The sequence below is a fragment of the Oncorhynchus keta genome, chromosome 34, assembly GCF_023373465.1.
Source record: "Oncorhynchus keta strain PuntledgeMale-10-30-2019 chromosome 34, Oket_V2, whole genome shotgun sequence".
NCBI classification, from domain to species: domain Eukaryota; kingdom Metazoa; phylum Chordata; class Actinopteri; order Salmoniformes; family Salmonidae; genus Oncorhynchus; species Oncorhynchus keta.
In genome coordinates, this window is record NC_068454.1 from 29975836 (window position 1) to 29994053 (window position 18218).

The 18218-nt window shown below is 41.6% G+C and overlaps 2 protein-coding genes across 2 annotated transcripts; both read left to right on the plus strand.

Annotated features, from left to right (window-relative positions):
- The first annotated feature begins 91 nt into the window (after positions 1 to 91).
- Positions 92 to 11841, plus strand: si:dkey-219c10.4 (high affinity cGMP-specific 3',5'-cyclic phosphodiesterase 9A). The gene is made up of 14 exons (XM_052493604.1): positions 92 to 271; positions 1661 to 1822; positions 1961 to 2012; positions 3794 to 3896; positions 4021 to 4163; positions 4345 to 4404; positions 6560 to 6737; positions 7247 to 7369; positions 7566 to 7658; positions 7781 to 7848; positions 7960 to 8062; positions 8682 to 8786; positions 8973 to 9119; positions 9422 to 11841. Exons 1-14 carry the CDS (start codon positions 133 to 135, stop codon positions 9623 to 9625), a joined length of 1680 nt encoding a protein of 559 aa, XP_052349564.1. The 5' UTR covers positions 92 to 132; the 3' UTR covers positions 9626 to 11841.
- Positions 11657 to 17532, plus strand: LOC118366651 (translin-like). Its single transcript, XM_035749247.2, has 7 exons — positions 11657 to 11670; positions 11787 to 11925; positions 15477 to 15570; positions 15945 to 16041; positions 16253 to 16368; positions 16628 to 16707; positions 16833 to 17532. The coding sequence occupies exons 1-7, from the start codon at positions 11657 to 11659 to the stop codon at positions 17028 to 17030; spliced, it is 738 nt and encodes a 245-aa protein (XP_035605140.2). The 3' UTR covers positions 17031 to 17532.
- Positions 17533 to 18218: the final 686 nt, after the last annotated feature.

Here is an 18218-nt window from a genome sequence, read left to right on the forward strand (position 1 = left end):
ATGTTTATGGAAATCCATGGCATCAGATTCAATTGTTGCAAGGGGAGGGTGTGTGTGTGTGTGTGTGTGTGTGTGTGTGTGTGTCAGAGGGAGAGGGAGGAGGGGTCGTTGGAGTGGGTCTCTACTAAATTAATGTGGTCACACAAATTCAGAACAGTGAGGGCAGTGGCTTTAAAAACTGATATGGCAACAAAAATAATCTACTTTACTGTGAATGGAAGACCAGAGCAGGCAGAGTTTCCAGTGGATTGCCCTGCCCAGGATGTCAAAGGTAGGCAATTTAAATAATATCACCTTTTTATTTTGGTGCCTTTGAAACATCATCAAATTGTACTGTTGTCTGAAGCATGATTTTGTTTTTGAACTCATTACGCTGATATGAGAAACCTCTCAAAACCTCTGAATTATTTATGATTTGTATACTTGTTTGACATTTCACAGCACTGTTAGGAGCTAGTAACACAAGCATTTCTCTACACCCACAATAACATCTGCTATACTGTGTACACATCCAATAAACGTTGATTTTTTAATTGATTTGATTTTGATTTGAAATATATAAACAAAGTACATACATGGATTATGGTTCAAATCACAAAGCACTTTTATTGCTTCTCTACCAGATCAAACAATGGATCAGAACTCAAGTAAAGCACTGAGACCTAAAATAGTTATGTACGTGCAATCCATCAGAAGATGCAAAGACCTGCAATCATTGTCTTCGTCAAAAGAAGCAAACAGTCTCTGAATTGATAGAGAGAAATAGTGCATGCTTGATGCTTCAGCAGGATAGAGACAGACACAGGTGCAGCTGACAACAACACTCTGCACTTGCATTTGCGTCAAAGCTAACATATGGTGTACATATGGCATCTTTAGAATAGAGTCGAGATGTGACGTATTGATGTGAGGGTTATTGAGGTCTCAGCAATGTTGTGGGTTGTTACTCTAATGAGATAGAGGGAAGGGGTTATTGAAAGTCCATTAAAATAAATAAATACATAACATGTCAATAATATTAATTTTCCAAACAGTACCAAGGACAGGCATAAAGGAATGTAATTTAATTCAGTGATCAAATAGCTTGAGATCCATCTCATAGATGCTAATGTAATGAGAATTAATTTTCTTTCAAAGATTCTGCCTACTGTCTGTAGATTTGACTGCCTATAAACCCCCAAAAAAGCATTGATATAAAATGCAATCATAAAGTGCAATTGATCGTGGTTTTGAAATGATCTCTCGAATCCTTTACCTTCTCATTTCGCCTCTTCTTCTCCCTTTTATTCCTTTGGTAGATGTTTTGCACGTCTATTTAGGCACAGACACGGTGTGAATTGATAGCTTTAGATTACCCCTTCACAGAGCTGCCCCGGGCAATAACAGTCCCTCTCTTCTAATCTTTGTGTGTATGAATGGCATTGACAAAAGCTTGGCCAAGCTGCTGAGCACATAAAAAACGATTATTTTGTTCACCTGCTGTACAGAGAGAGATCTAGGTTTTTTTTGTGTGTGTTTGATTGCAAAACTCGAAACTAGTGTTGATTGAAGTGTCCAGTATTGGAAAAAATAGCTCTTGGTTGCCTGAGCTATTTTCACAGGAGATCAACTTAAAATGTTGTCTGTGTTTGCATACACATGTGTGTTTGTTACTTTCAAGATCTGTTCCGCTCTGCAGCTGAGGCAGGACCCCATGACATTCTGAAGCTGTACAACCCTAAGGGCAACATCATCAACATCTCCCCGCGCCTGGAGCCCAACAGTCCTAACTCCTGTTATAAGCTAGAGGTGGTGGCTGCTGACTGCAACAGTGAGCCATTAGGTATTCTCTGCCATGGCGCCAGAGACATTGGCTGACAGTGGGCATACTTGCATTGTTATTGTGTTGTAACTCTTGCTTGTTTCATTAGGGCCTGTGTATATTGATGTTCATATTTTAATTGTGTACCTCATGTTGAAGGTGTGGAGCTTGCTGTGGCACTAGGATTTGACCTCTCCTCCATGGAGAAAAGGTAAGGCTGACATGGTGTATACAGGAGTGACCATTCTCAAGGTTGGGGCCCATTCTGAAACTGTCAGACCATGTAAGGGATCAAGCTGTGTGAGTCAGGAGGGCCATATGTTATGTACCCCAGACTGCAGGGCTGTGGGAGTCAGGAAGACCATATGTTCTGTACCCCAGACTGCAGGGCTGTGTGAGTCAGGAAGACCATATGTTCTGTACCCCAGACTGCAGGGCTGTGGGAGTCAGGAAGACCATATGTTCTGTACCCCAGACTGCAGGGCTGTGGGAGTCAGGAAGACCATATGTTCTGTACCCCAGACTGCAGGGCTGTGGGAGTCAGGAAAACCACATGTTCTGTACCCCAGACTGCAGGGCTGTGGGAGTCAGGAAGACCATATGTTCTGTACCCCAGACTGCAGGGCTGTGGGAGTCAGGAAAACCACATGTTCTGTACCCCAGACTGCAGGGCTGTGGGAGTCAGGAAGACCATATGTTCTGTACCCCAGACTGCAGGGCTGTGTGAGTCAGGAAAACCACATGTTCTGTACCCCAGACCAATGTTCCCTCTAATTGTTTTAGACACTGAGCAATTCTTAGGTCTGCTTAACTTGAACGTTGTGAAAAATTCTGTGCAACTTCCGGCGTGTGTTTACTGTGAACACTGAGGTTGTACCCGCTTTAAGTTAGTTTTAACAGTGGTCACGTAGGCTACTGTGGCTATTTGATTAAAATGTAGGCCTACCAGAGTGGCATACCATGAAAAACATACCAGAGTGGCTTACCATCAAAAACAATGGAGAAAATGCCCCCCATAACATTTGAACATGGAAATAGTTATATCATTCAGCCAATGTGTGGTGTTCAATGTAGGCCTACATTCTATTAAGACTTTTGAGCAAAAGAAATGCAGGGATTGACATTAACCAGTTAATCCACTTGTCCTTCAGACAAGGAGGTGACTGCAAATGATGTTGTTGTTTGATGCAAGAAACCACTTTACAAAATAAAGTGCATCATTGTTCCCATAACATTATTACAGAGAATCAGACAAATGATGGGGTACTCTGCCTATTGGCTACTTAGCTTATTAAAGCCTGTCTTAAAATACAACACTGCCCCTTTTGAGACAAAAAAAAGTCTCTTTACCTGACTCGCTTTTCAAATATGTCTAGAAATGCACACGTTTTGTGCTCTTGTAGGAGGCAATCACTCCCCCAATGCTGACTACAAATTATCTATAACTGGGCTAATAACTCACTAACTAGCAAAGGATATGAACAAATGTCCACGTCGCTATATCAAGCTCTCACTTTGATCTCAAAACAAGCGCATCTACTCACGACCGCTCAAGCTGTAGAAACATTCCAGTTCAAAGTGAACGGCACAGATCCATATACTGTATGGAAATGTATAATTTGCATATACGCCTACTGCAACTCTGATTGGTTATGACGTACCGGTCTATGTAGAGTACGGGACTCGGATGCATTCTGCCTACAACAAAATCTCTTGCATAATTTGTTTTGTTTTTGTATATTGCCTTGAAAGGGGCTAATATTGCATCGATTAAATCACAATTCCCACAGTAAAGGAAAACATTGATAGTGTTAATTAAACTATAGAAAGTTGAGTGAAGTTGAATCTCGTGCTTCTTCTCTACGTGGGCTGATATTTCTTCTTTGGCAGTCCCGGGAGCTGTGTGCCCATGCACACCCGCAGCTTCGAGGGAGCATTGCCATAGACTTCAGGGCTGTGTGAGTCAGGAGGGCCATCTGTTTTGTACCCCAGACTGCAGGGCTTGGAGAAGAAGATCCTGATCGAGGCTGGTGAGACTCCTGCAGTCGTGTACGAGATGAAGAGACAGGTGGAGTCATTCCGGGAGAAACTTGAGGTACGTTGTGTTATTGATGCTGTATAGATAGAATTTGATAAATTATGTGTAAAAGCTCATTCATATACCAGTATCATGTAAGTTCACTGTGTCTGCCTAGCCTAGTGTATCTGTGTCTCCACAGAGTGTTGAGCATCTCAGCTGGCTGGGCCTATTCAAAGAGCTATCTGAGGGAACACAGAAGCCCTCTCCTTTCTACCACAAGAGAACACTGCGCAAGACCAGAGAGGAATGTGAACATGTACGGGAAAAGTTCCTGCAGATGAGGCAGGTTTACTTACGCTCAATGATGATAGAGACCATGTGTCATCAGATGAATAGGCTGTGCCACTCTTATCAAGACTCCATTGCTTGAATAGTGGTTTTGCAATTGAGATCACAATTTGGATGTCATATTATAAAAATTTGAGATGAAAATAACAGAATAGTAATTTTATGTTCTCCATAGTTCCCTGGAGGTTTCAGAGGAAGTGAGACAGTACCTCAAGACCCCAACTTTTGACAACTGGTGAGTTCCCCATCTATTTTCCTTTTTTCTACTTTCCTTAGAAAATGTGCTAATGGACTTTTTTACACAGTAGGAGTTACAGTGAGACTACAGACAGGGTCCTGTGAGTGCTGGTTGTGCGTGGGAGGTGAGAGGGTCGAGCAATGTCTCTGTTGTGTGATAAACAAACAGCATCTGCACCTGCAGCTTCAAAAGAGAGACAGGGAGAGACAGGGAGCAGGGCCTGAAGAGGATGGGGTTATTCAACCCTTTCATCTGTCGTACAGGCTCATATCAATATGAATGGCTGTCTGCTATGGGTTTACCAATCAAAAGGAGGTCTTTATAACAAGCTTCGTTAACACGGGCACTTTTGAAGGATGCATTATGCGTACGACATACACATCACAGCTTTCAGTCCAGTTTGGTTACAGTATGTATTACTTCAGGGCCTTTTAGAACTAACATAAGGTGAATACCTCACTTCAAAAGAGGGAATATATACTGGCCACTTGGGGAAAAAACTAAAGCTACCATTAGGGTTACGAAATTCAGGGAACTGTCAATAAATTCCCTACTTTTCCAGAAATCCTGGTTGGAGGGTTTCGGATTTCCTGCTTAATTCCTCTTGGTTCTGGGATCCTCCAAACAGGATTTTGGGAAAACCAGGGAATTTATTTAAAGTTCCTGGAATTTTTAAACCCTAGCTACCATACAATAACCCATATTTTTGTGACATGTACACTAGGACCACTTTCAAAACTGTTCTCTGAATATATATGATTAAATATTCCAAGTAAGTGTTTGTTAGACCCGTACAGAGATTAGTCAAAAGGGCAGCTCACCCGGAGCTACTGCATCCAGAAATCTATTAATCCATCGCTTTACCTTATTTATCAACCCTTGGCCAGGACACTAAAGGGCACATTTAAAGTGGTTATTGCTACATATGAAGCATATAGTAGGTTACAGTTAGTACCGTGTTTAAAAATATATATATTTAACCTTCAATGGAAAAGCCCATTTGAGACCCAGAGTCTCTTTTTCAAGGGAGACCTAGCCAAGAAGGCAGCAAAAATCAATATATTACATAATTAAAACATACAACAATACAACAACATGATCCAACCTTAAAAAAAAAGCATTTACACTCCTCTGTAACATAGTCTCCAATCAATATTTTAAATTCATTCAGTGGCACTAACATATCTAGATGAAGCATGGATTTTACATTATTCCATGTGTTTAGTGCACAAGAAGAGAAGGCAGTCTTGCCTAATACTGTGAATGTCCTAAGGACTAAGTAGCAACCACCTAGCAGATCGGGTATGGTAACTGCTAGTAGTGTAGGAGACCAGACTACAGAGGTAAAGAGTTTACCCAAAAGGGCTTTGTACAGTAGATGAACACATGCAAATGTATCTTTCTGCACATATAAAGTGAGGTCCAACCTACCATTTAGTACAATGTGCAATGGTGGGTGAGTGACTTGGCATTTGTAATAAAGGGCAAGGATGCATGATAAAGAGTCGAGTCTCTGTAAGACGGAGGAGGTTGCACGCATATACAACAAGTCACCGTAATCAATTAGAGAGAAAAGTGGCCTGAACAAGCTTCTTTCTAGCCATAAGTGGGAAGCAAGCCTTATTACAAAAATAAAAACCCAATTTAAATTTAAGCTTTGTCACAAGATTATCCACATGAACTTTAAAGGACAACTTGTCATCCAACCAAATACCTAGATATTTGTAGGATGACACTTTCAATGGATAAGCTACCAGATGTGACAATGCTAATGTTCTCTGGCAGAGTTCTAGCTCTGGTAAAGGTCATGAATTTAGTTTTTTGTACATTCAAGACCAGTTTGAGACCATAAAGGGAGTGACTCAAAAGCAGTCTGGAGCTCTTCAACAGCCTGAACTAGAGAAGGAGCACATGAATATATAACTGTATCATCTGCATACAGATGTAACTTTGCTGGTTGCATCCCATTTCCCCAAATCATTAATAAAAATTGAGAACAACACAGGAGCTAAAATGGAACCCTGGGGCACACCTATATTAATCTCAAGAAAGCTAAACTTGTGATTGTCAGTATATACACAAGCGCTTTTATGACCTAAAAATGAATGATTTGACCATTTGACACTTGACTTGTCCTGCTATGTGTGTGCAGGCAGTGGGAGGATGCAGAGATCATGGTTCTACTGCAGGTCATGTACACAGACCTGGACTTCATTGCCACCTTTAACATAGAGCCTGAGGTGCTGCACCAGTTCCTGTATGAGGTGTACAAACGCTACAACAACATCCCCTTCCACAACTTCAAACACTGCTTCTGTGTCACCCAGATGGTGAGAGTGTGTGTGTGTGTGTGTGTGTGTGTGTGTGTGCGTGTGTGTGTGTGTGTGTGTGTGTGTGTGTGTGTGTGTGTGTGTAAAAGAGGGTGGTCAGGGGAAATCATGTAGTCCCATTCCTCTGTGCAATCATATAAAATGATCCAATTATCCAATCACCCTAAACCCTGATTGATTAGGACATCCAGAGCCCTTAACCGATTTTAGAAATAGACTCAATATAATCATTCAGAGGTTTGCCGGTTAAGACATTGCGTTATTACCCACAGGGGATAACAACCTGCCATGATGTAGAATGAACAACCTGGCATATACAGTTTAAATAACATGCAATAACACACCAGTCCAACAGCACATCACCATTAAAAGTTATTTTGAAATAAACAAAAACAAATGTCAATGTTTCTATTCATATAATTACTGTAGATGAATGTTATAGCAATTATCAATCATTGAGTTGTATTCTCTCTGGACTGCTGCTCTTGTAATTCTTTATTCTCTGATAGATGTATGGGCTGATCTGGCTGACGGACCTGAAAAGTAAGATTGACAGCATTGACCTGCTCACCATGCTGACCTCTGCAGTCTGTCACGACCTTGATCACACGGGATACAACAATGCTTACCAGGTGACCTATCTATCTGACCACCACAGATATGTGTGTGTGTGTGTGTGTGTGTGTGTGTGTGTGTGTGTGTGTGTGTGTGTGTGTGTGTGTGTGTGTGTGTGTGTGTGTGTGTGTGTGTGTGTGTGTGTGTGTGTGTGTGTGTGTGTGTGTGTGTGTGTGTATGAATTGATAACTCACTATCAGCTCTATTTTTCAGATAAATGCTCGTACAGAACTGGCCCTGCGCTACAATGACATTTCCCCACTTGAGAACCACCACTGTGCTGTGGCTTTTGAGATCCTGGAGAAGGTATGAGTATGGATGACTGGAGAAGTTATGGGTGGTATTGGCATGGGTAACTGAAGTTGGGCTGTGGTGTGTGTGGGCCAACTTTTCAGATGTCAACAGTAAAGTGTTTGTCTTTCTTACAGAATGAAAACAACATTTTCAGAAATCTGACAACTGAACAGTATAAACGGATAAGAGAGGGCATAATCAAGTAAGAATGTATTTCTTTGCATCCTCTTCACCAATACAAATATATGTTTACTTTGATCTAACCGTAATGTGTGGCGAGTGCATCAATTCAAGGCATTTAATTTATTCTTAGATGCATCCTGGCCACTGATATGACGAGACATAACGAGATCCTGAACAAATTCAAGTCCATCCTGCTTGTCTTTGACTTCAGCAACAAGGACCACAGAGACGTGGTAAGAAAGGATATGAATAAACAGTATGTTTCAGAAATAGTCCTATGTTTAGCCCAGTGTTTATGAGGTGTCATGTAAATGTCATCCTGGTACTCCCTGTTCCTTTTTAGTCAGATGTTGCCATGGTACCATAGGAGTCTACAGCCATGTTGCCTAGCAACATCAGATGGGAGGATCTTGGTATCTACTCGTGCTGATAGGGTACCAGCCTGGGGCTCTTCCTGACTAGATTAAAGTGATATGTACACTACCGTTCACTGTTGACACTTCTTTAATCAGCACAACAGTTTTCAGCTGTGCTAACAATTGCAAAAGTGTTTTCTAATGATCAATTAGCCTTTTAAAATGATAAACTTGAATTAGCTAAAACAACGTGCCATTGGAACACAGGAGTGATGGTTGCTGATAATGGGCCTCTGTACGCCTATGTAGATATTCCATTAAAAATCTGCCGTTTCCAGCTACAATCGTCATATATAACATTAACAATGTCTACACTCTTTCTGCTCAATTTGATGTTATTTGAATGGATTTTTTTTGCTTTTCTTTAAAAAACAATGACATTTCTAAGTGACCCCAAACTTCTGAACAATAGTGTATATCCCCCGTCTCCCTCCAGCTGATGATGATCATGATCAAAGTGAGTGACATCTCCAACGAAGCACGGCCTATGGATGTGGCTGAACCCTGGTTAGACTGCCTCCTGCAGGAGTTCTACAACCAGGTAACTAAGCACCACAACACAGATATTGGTTATGTTCCAATATAACTTCCAGCATACAACTTGGAATGTGTGGCTAAAACACTGCTTCATTCTAAATGGTATACTACTTTGTATCATAGAGATAGCCTACTACAATGTAATATTAATTCATTAATATCAGTCCTGCTCTCAACTGGCCTCCCTCAGAGTGACAAGGAGAAGCTGGAGGGTCTTCCTGTCACCCCGTTCATGGACAGGGACAAGGTGACCAAGCCGTCCTCTCAGACAGGCTTCATTGGCTTCGTCCTCTTACCCCTCTTTATTGAGCTGGCTAACCTTTTCCCCTGCCTGGAGGTAAGAGCTCCCGGTCTACAACCACTACACTAATGTAGCTTCACTGTGATGCAACTTCATCCCCAACTGCTCTGCATGAAGTGGAATCGAAAGGTACTGGGACTCATTCATATTTTAGAGTGAATATTTAAGAGTGAATATTTTGGAGTGAAAAGGGGTGCCGTTACTCAAGCAGTAGAAAATGCAAGGTGCAGCTGTGCCGGTATTCTGTACTGGTTGGCACTGGCCCAACTAAAGCACTGCCTAGCTGCCATATTTGTGTAAACATATCCAGATGCCTTTTCCTCTCTGTGCCCCTGTAGCAGCACATCATAGACCCGGTGCGTAAGGCCCTGGACTACTACACAGAGATGGAGAAAGCCCTAGAGAGAGAGAAACTGAACCGAGCACAAAGCGACAAGGCAGCTGCAGCCAAGAACACGACACCCCAGAACTTACAGAACCCTCAGAAAACAGCAAATAGTCTGTCAGAGGCTGGGAATGCCTTGAAACCACCCACTCTGTGATGGCAAGCACTTATATGGTTCCTTTGGTCTTTGTAGAGACATGGTATTCACTATGTCGTGTTACAGGAGTTGTCTGCTGTGTTTTGCTACAAATGTTTTTCACTGCATATATTCAGTTTTCAAAATATTTGCATATGAATAATGGTTAATTGCACAATATGACATACAAGACATATACGAAGAATCAGTGTGCAGTTATGTTTTGTATTAGTGATATGCTTAAACGAAAGACCAGAAGAGCTATTGTCTAACTGAAAAATGGGGATAAAGCTTAGTGGATTTGTCTTCACTGAAAATCTGGACTATGGTTGTCATCTAGTGGACATGGATGTTTTTCATATTGATAATGTATAAAAAAGGACAGAAATTACAGATATTATATTAAATATGTTTTTGCATGTATTGTACTTTTAGATTTAAGTGTTCTACTTAGAGACAAATAAATGAACACAACAAACAAACATTTCCTCTCATTATATTCATATTTCATATTATTCTGTAATGTACATTGTACAATGGATACATTTTCATTATCTTGATCATTTGTAACTGGTTTCCACTAGATGGCACTCGGCCACAGTCAAAATTGGCTACTACATTTAAGGTTAGGGTTCGGCATAAGGAATAGCAGTGCGGTTAATGTTAGGGTTAAAATCACATTTTAAGAAGATAAATTGTAGAAATAGGCGAAGTTTCTGACTTTGTGGCTGTGGTAACTAGTAACTTGTGAAAAACGTTGCGCAAAATCCCGCATTCATATGCTAGTCGGAACTAGGAAACGCGGAAATGTTCAATTTTCCTAGTACCGAGAAGCTCCGAACGCGGCAATAATAGTAACGGGTGAACAATCGATGATGTCATCATCTAAATGCACACATTTACGAAGGACCCATGCAAGACCAAGCAAGGAGTATGGAGGTCAATGAGTGTCGAATTTGCTCAACACAAAAATGAATGGCAACAACTTTTCATCTCATAAATGTTTTATATGGAATAATGGGTCGATATTACAAAGAAACCAGATTTTACCGTAACTGGTTCTCGAAAACCATTGTCCTTGTCAGCATATTAGTTAGTATTAGTGGGAATCTATTTACGCAGAGAGAATTTATGGAAAGATACAACTTTGAGGTTTCAAGCAAGGAATATGACACCGTTATAAAAGCTATACCTAGTGGGATAAAATCTTTACTTCAGAATCATGCATATTTTGGAACATTATTGTAAGCGATATCCAGGTGAATGGCATAGGTTTACTATATAAGAAATTCAACAATCGTTTATTAAGGGATATTTTCTACAGGAAATCTATTCCCTCTGCAATATGTTTTTGGGCTTCATCGTTTGATGTAAACTTGCGCTGTGCTAGGCTCACTCCACACAAATGTATGGTGACCAATAAAGTATAGGACATCTCCTTTAAGATTATCCATAGATTATATCCGTGTAATAGCTTGATTTCAAAGTATATACCTGATGTTACCAGTGAATGCAGTTTTTGTGAACTAGAAAATTCATCTATTGAACACTTATTATGTCATTGTTTACATAGTGAGGTGTTCTGGACTCATGTTAAACTATACCATGGCAAGAAAATGCATACAACCACTGATATATCTAAATTTGACATATTATTTTACTACTCTGGTTACACAATTGAACGTCAGTACATCATAAAACTTTATTTTATTGGGAACATTTTTCATACACAAATAAACATTTATGAAGAAAAAGGCCTTTTCTTATTTTTTAAATCTGATTTGGAAAACTATTTAGAATCTTTAAAACGTTTACAAAACAAAATGTATTCTTTTTTTTGTTGCTACATGTCTGTATTTGTTTATATATAATGTGGATTTGTATTATAGTTTTTTGGTTCTCTTCCTTATTTCTTTGTGTAATCCCCCTGGCTGTTCTGTTTCTTGTGTTTTGCATGTTACTGTTTAATAATAAATAATACATTAAAAATGAATGGTTTATTTGCTACGTGATGTTTATTTGATCGAATAGAAGTTTCGTAATGCTTAAGTTATGAGCGTATTGATGTAAGCAGAACACGTGGCATCCCGGTATTTTGAGAAAAAAAAACATTTTATATCGGAATTCAAGATGGCTATGCCGATGTGAAATGGCGAGCTAGTTAGCGTGTGCGCGCTAACAGCGTTTCAATCGGTGACGTCACTCACTCTGAGACCTTTAAGTACTTGTTCCCCTTGCTCTGCAAAGGCCGCGGCATTTGTGGAGCGTTGGGTAACGATGCATCGTGGGAGGCAGTTGTTGATGTGTGCAGAGGAACCCAGGTAGGGGTCAGGAAAGGGACTGAAGCTATACTGTTACACATATTCAAATCAAAGCAAGCTTTATTTGTCACATGCACTGAATAAAACAAGTGTCGGCTTTTCCGTGAAATGCTTACTTTACAAGCCCTTAACCAACAGTGCAGTTCAAGAAGAAGAAAATATTTACCAAGTAGACTAAAATAAAAAGTAACACAATAAGAATAACAATAGTGAGACTATATACAGGGGGCACCGGTACTGAGTCAGTGTGCAGGGGTACAGGCTAGTTGAGGTAATGGGGGTGAAGTGACTATGCATAGGTAACAAACAAACAGCAAGTACCAGGGCCAGTGGCAATTTTATGAATTGTTCAGCATTCTTATGGCTTGAAAGTAGAAGCTGTTGAGGAGCCTTTTGGTCCTAGACTTGGTGCTCTGGTACTACTTGCCGTGCGGTAGCAGAGAAAACAGTCTGTAACTTGGGTGACTGGAGTCTCTGATAATTTTATGGGCTTTCCTCTGACACCGCCTATTATATAGGTCCTGGATGGCAGGGAGCTGGGCCCTAGTGATGTACTGGGCCGTTCGCACTACCCTCTTGTAGCGCCTTACGGTCAGATGCCGAGCAGTTGCCATACCAGGCGGTGATGTAACCGGTCAGGATGCTCTCGATGGTGCAGCTGTAGAACCTTTTGAGGATCTGGGGACCCATGCCAAATCTATTCAGTCTCCGGAGAGGGAAAAGGTTTTGTCGTGCCCTCTTTACGACTGTCTTTATATGTTTGGACCATGATAGTTCGTTGGTGATGTGGACACCAAAGAACTTGAAACTCTTGACCCGCTCCACTACAACCCCGTTTATGTCAATGGGGAACTGTTCGGCTTGCCTTTTCCTGTAGTCCACGAGCAGCTCCTTTGTCTTGCTTCATTGAGGGAGAGGTTGTTGTCCTGGCACCACACTGCCAGTTCTCTGAATGCCTAAATGATTATGTCGGTAACCATGAAGTCATTTGAAAGGCTGGTCATGGCTCACATCAACAGCATCCTCCCACACACCTTAGACCCAATCCAATTCGCATACCACCGCAACAGATCCACAGATGACGCAATCTCAATCACATTCCACACTGCCCTTTCTCACCTGGACAAAAGGAACACCTATGTGAGAATGCTGTTCATTGACTACAGCTCAGCGTTCAACATCATAGTGCCCACGAAGCTCATCACTAAGCTAAGGACTCTGGGACTAAACACCTCCCTCTGCAACTGGATCCTGGACTTCCTGACTGGCCACCCCAGGTGGTAAGAGTAGGCAACAACACCTCTGCCACGCTGATCCTTAACACTGGGGCCCCTCGTGTGTGTTCTGACATGAGGCTAAGGCTAGTAGCATAGCGTCTCTCTCCATTGAATACAGGCAGTTGACGTCAACAACCCTCATCGAATATTCAAATAACTATAGTAATGGGACGTATCCACCGATCCTAAAGGATCCGCAGCCCACATTCCCGCTTCGTCGACAACGATTCAAATGGTTAACAAGGAGAGATCGGTCATCTTTGGTAACGCGCCAAACTGCGCATGTGTTGGCCATCAACTCAAGCACTAAGTAGCTGTGTTCGAATACCTATACTAACATACTGTATACTACATACTTAATGAGTATATACTACATACTGTAATGAAACAGCAGGGAGCAGGTCTCAAACCCTCGACCTTCGAGCCCGAGGTCCGGCTCGCTATCGACTGTGCTGCAAAAGCATGCTAGTGCGGCAGAGTCGATTTCCGCGCTTATAAACCCAGGGTCCTTACAATACTATTAGTTGATTTTAGTATACTGTAAACTAAGAGTATCGTTCCAGTTGAGTGTACTAGAGCTTTGACTGTCTACCGCAAGTTGATGCTGTTGCTATGCAACGTCTTGCTAGCTTGTTAGCGTAACACATGACCAGCCAGACATTTTATGATTTCGGGTGTGTTCGTAAATTCAATCTGGGATGCCAGAGTGTGCTCTGAGCCTTCCTAAATCCTGAGAGCTGTCAGATTGTCCACTTGTACAATTTGGAGCTTTCAGAGCGCACACTGGACGCTCTGGCCAGCTCTGGCCAAGGAGTAGGTTTGATCTGAGCGTTCAACGGCAGTCAAGCACCCAAGCCAAATTCATATTCACAAATGTAAATTTACAAACAAAACACCACATTTTATTACCTTGCAAAAATAAATTGAACAATATTTTAATACAATTAAATACAAAAAAAGCTGTTAGAATTATAAATGTGTGTATGTCCCTTAAAATGTATAATGTGATATTGTACCCCAGACCTAGCCCACATGTCCTTTGTATTTTCTTTGTATATGCTTGTGTTCCCCATGTACTTTTTGAATTGATTTGTTAATAAAAAAATAAAATAAGTATGACTATTCGAACACAGCTAATATGTATTTGACAAAGATTAAAACGTGCCAGTGTGTCACTTTCACGAGGTGGGGGTAATAACCATGCTGCTGCTCCAGTTTCAACTGTTCTATGGAACCCTGACCTGTTCACCGGACGGACGTGCTACCTGTCACAGACCTGCTTTTTTCAACTCTCTAGATACAGCAGAAGCGGTAGAGATACTCTTAATGATCGGCTATGAAAAGCCAACTGACATTTACTCCTCAGGTGCTGACTTGTTGCACCCTCGACAACTACTGTGATTATTATTATTTGACCATGCTGGTCATTTATGAACATTTGAACATCTTGGCCATGTTCTGTTATAATCTCTACCTGGCACAGCCAGAAGAGGACTGGCCACCCCTCATAGCCTGGTTCCTCTCCAGGTTTCTTCCTAGGTTTTAGCCTTTCCCTGGAGTTTTTCCTAGCCACCGTGCTTCTACACCTGCATTGCTTGCTGTTTGGGGTTTTAGGCTGGGTTTCTGTACAGCACTTTGAGATATCAGCTGATGTAAGAAGGGCTATATAAATACATTTGGCTCGAAACTATGTTGTAACTTTAGATTTCTAGAAAAATTAACAACTAAGGAATAATTTTTTACGTCTCTCATTGACTGCTCAAACCCGGGCTTGGTCTGCTTTACTTGGTCTGTTTCGCAAGCGTTCCCAGAAATATCGCGATGTTGCGGCTCTGGGTTTAGAAACTGTGGTTTAACTACCAACTATTTTGATTCATTTTGCAGAAAGAACCAAACTAGCATATATTTTTGCAAAATACTTGTGTAATATGTCTGTGACGGAAATGTTCAGCTACATTCAGGCTTTTCTGAGTGCGGATCAAGAAATAAGAGTTAATCAATCAACAGGCTGCTTGCTAATGTTTTTGTCAATCGAGCTAGCACCGAACCACTAGCAATTTACTCGCAGTCAGTTATACAGTCAGTAAGGTTTGCATTGAATATGTGAGGAATATAATAACATCCATTAAATGCACTGTATGTTCAACACTGTGTGCAAATGTATGTATTGCTAACTAACGTCAGGGCCGCTGATAGGACACATGCATGCATTTCGTTTCTTCAAAATCATAACTACAGATGTCTTGCTAGCTAACAGCGGACGTTCTCTTGCAGGACATAAGAAAAGTGGTACAGGTTCTGGAACAGACGGCGAGGGAGATCCTGACCCTGCTCCAAAGTGTCCATCAACCATCTGGCTTCAAAGAGGGTGAGTGCCCAATCACATGGGGTGTAAGTTAGTTATTCATTAGTGAACCGTAGCAAAACGTTTTGGAATCAGTTAAGGTAGTCCCTAACTTGTTGTGTTCCGGTTTCTTCTGTTTTTAGCCGAGTGAATACGACTCTGGACTATCACTTATGGTGGCTTACCTTCCTGACTGACTCATTGCTTTGCAGGTCTCCATCACCTTGACATAACTGTTTCTGTTTTGTCACTCTAGTTCCCAGTAAGTGTGTAATTGCTCTGGAACTGTTAATTAAGCACAGTCTGTATGTACTTTAGCTCAAACCAAAATCCCCCCTGGAACAGCATTACAGGTAGCTACGTAAACGTCTCTTTCTTGTCCCCCTGTCTGTCACAAGGCCCCAGTAAGTGCGCAAAGGCCAAGGAACTGTTTTGTACAGTCAGGACGCAACTTGGAGAACTCAAAAACAAGTTCCCAGTGGAGCAGTACTACAGGTAGGCCCTACACATGGGTGAATCTGAAGTTGGCTACTTATTCATAACTACTTATTCACAATTCCCGGTCCACAGAATGAAATTCAAGGGAAATTTCAAGTCACTGTATTACCATGTGAAGAGATGGAATGATATTGTCTGCGTGTCGTCTCGCCTTGTTATTGAAAGGACAATCTAACATGTAATTTTCCATCCTCCACTCTGCTTCTAGGTTCCACGAGCACTGGAGGTTTGTTCTGCAGCGCCTGGCCTACCTGGCAGCGTTCGAGGTCTACCTGGAGAGTGCGTCCCTCATGACACGCGATGAAGTGGTACAAATACTAGGAAGTAGGTATCAGTTAATTTTGGTGCTTTTTTAAAACTTGCCCGGTTCCCCCGGTGGATGGAGTTTGAACATTTTAGACCATTCCATTGGTAAATCTCTGCCCACCATGAGCACTAGGCAAGCTAATACGAATGCACCTATTGCCTTGAGTTTAGCTTTTCTTAAGGGAATGGGTGCATTCGCAGACTGTTTCTCTCAGACAGTCAATCGGCAGTCAAGTAGTGTGCTGTGGTGGTCATACATTTTCCCTATTTCTTGCAGTCGAGTTGGTGGGAAAGAAGGGATTCCACCTGGATGTTGAAGATTACCTGGCAGGTGTGCTGATGATGGCCAGTGAACTGGTGAGAATGAATTATGTGGCTTCATAAATTCTATAACATGAGACAATACCATTTTCAATAATATATGATTACGTTTTGGATGGATTATTTACATGTATAAACTCATCTGTGTCTGTTCTCTCTAGTCTTGCCTGGCGGTGAACAGCATCACAGCAGGGGACAATGGCCGCCCCCTCCGAATCTCCAAAGAGCTGGATTCTGGCTTTCGACTGCTTAACCTCAAGAATGACCCCCTGAGGAAGCGCTACGACGGCCTCAAGTACGACGTGGAGAAGATAGAGGTGGTCTACGACCTGTCTATCCGTGGCCTGACCAAGGAGTAGGAGGAAACTAGTAGAGCTGTTGGGTGTGGAGGTGTAGGGCTGGGGCTCTACCCTAAGGCTGGCACCTGACCTCTCCATAACTGGGACTGTGGAGTCTTGACCTGCTGAATGGCAGGAATAGGAGGTCTGTGGCCCCAGTAGCCTAGGACAGACTTGTGCATGAATGACAGTCTTGTCAGTGGGGTTTGAAAGCCTTTGATATAGAGGCACAGTTTGAAGGGGAGGGGTTGTTCCAGTTTGATTACTGGTGTTTGGAAATGTTCACTGTAATATACAACATCATACTGTAATATGCCTGTTATTATCTTTCAGTGGTTTTTGCTGTTCATACATTTTGAACTGATGTTTTGTACTGGTATGAATTATTGTTGTTCATTTCATTTAAGGGGGTGATGACTGGGTGTAAACCACCACCCAGAAGAAAAGAGAGTGTTAACTACCATGTTTAAGAAGCGCTTATTTTGTTTTAGTTCACGAGCAAATAAATAATGATTTTGTGCCATTTGTCTGCCAAAAGCCACGTGATATAACATAGGAATTTTCATATGGCTAGTTTGGTCTCTGATTGTTCTATTCAGGGTTTATATCTCAAAATGTTCAAATAACCAATCAACAAAACATCAGAGGGAAGCAAGGAGACTAGGGGAGAATCTCAATTGCCTACTCCTCGCCTCCTTCTCAAAACCCATTGTACGAGGTCAGAGGGACGGTACCTCTGGCTCATCCAATGGGTTTTGAGAAAGAGGCGAGGAGTAAACAATTGAGGTTCATCCTAGTAGGAGAGGACAAGATGAATCACAGGGAGATTCTCATTTGGTAAAAAGACCATCCTCTCCTCGATGACTCGGAAACCGATAATTGGTCGAGGAGAGTGTCAATTTGTTAGTAAGCGAACGGAAGTGTCCTCCCCTCCTCGATTTTTTATTTCACCTTTATTTAACCAGGTTGAACAAGTTCTCATTTGCAACTGTGACCTGGCCAGGATAAAGCAAAGCAGTGCGACACAAACAACAACCCAGAGTTACACATGGAATAAACAAGCGTACTGTCAATAACACAAGAGAGAAAACAAGAAAGTCTATATACAGTGTGTGCAAATGGCTGAGGAGCTAAGGCAATAAATATGCCATAGTAGCGAAGTAATTACAATTTAGCAGATTAACACTGGGGTGATAAATGAGCAGATGA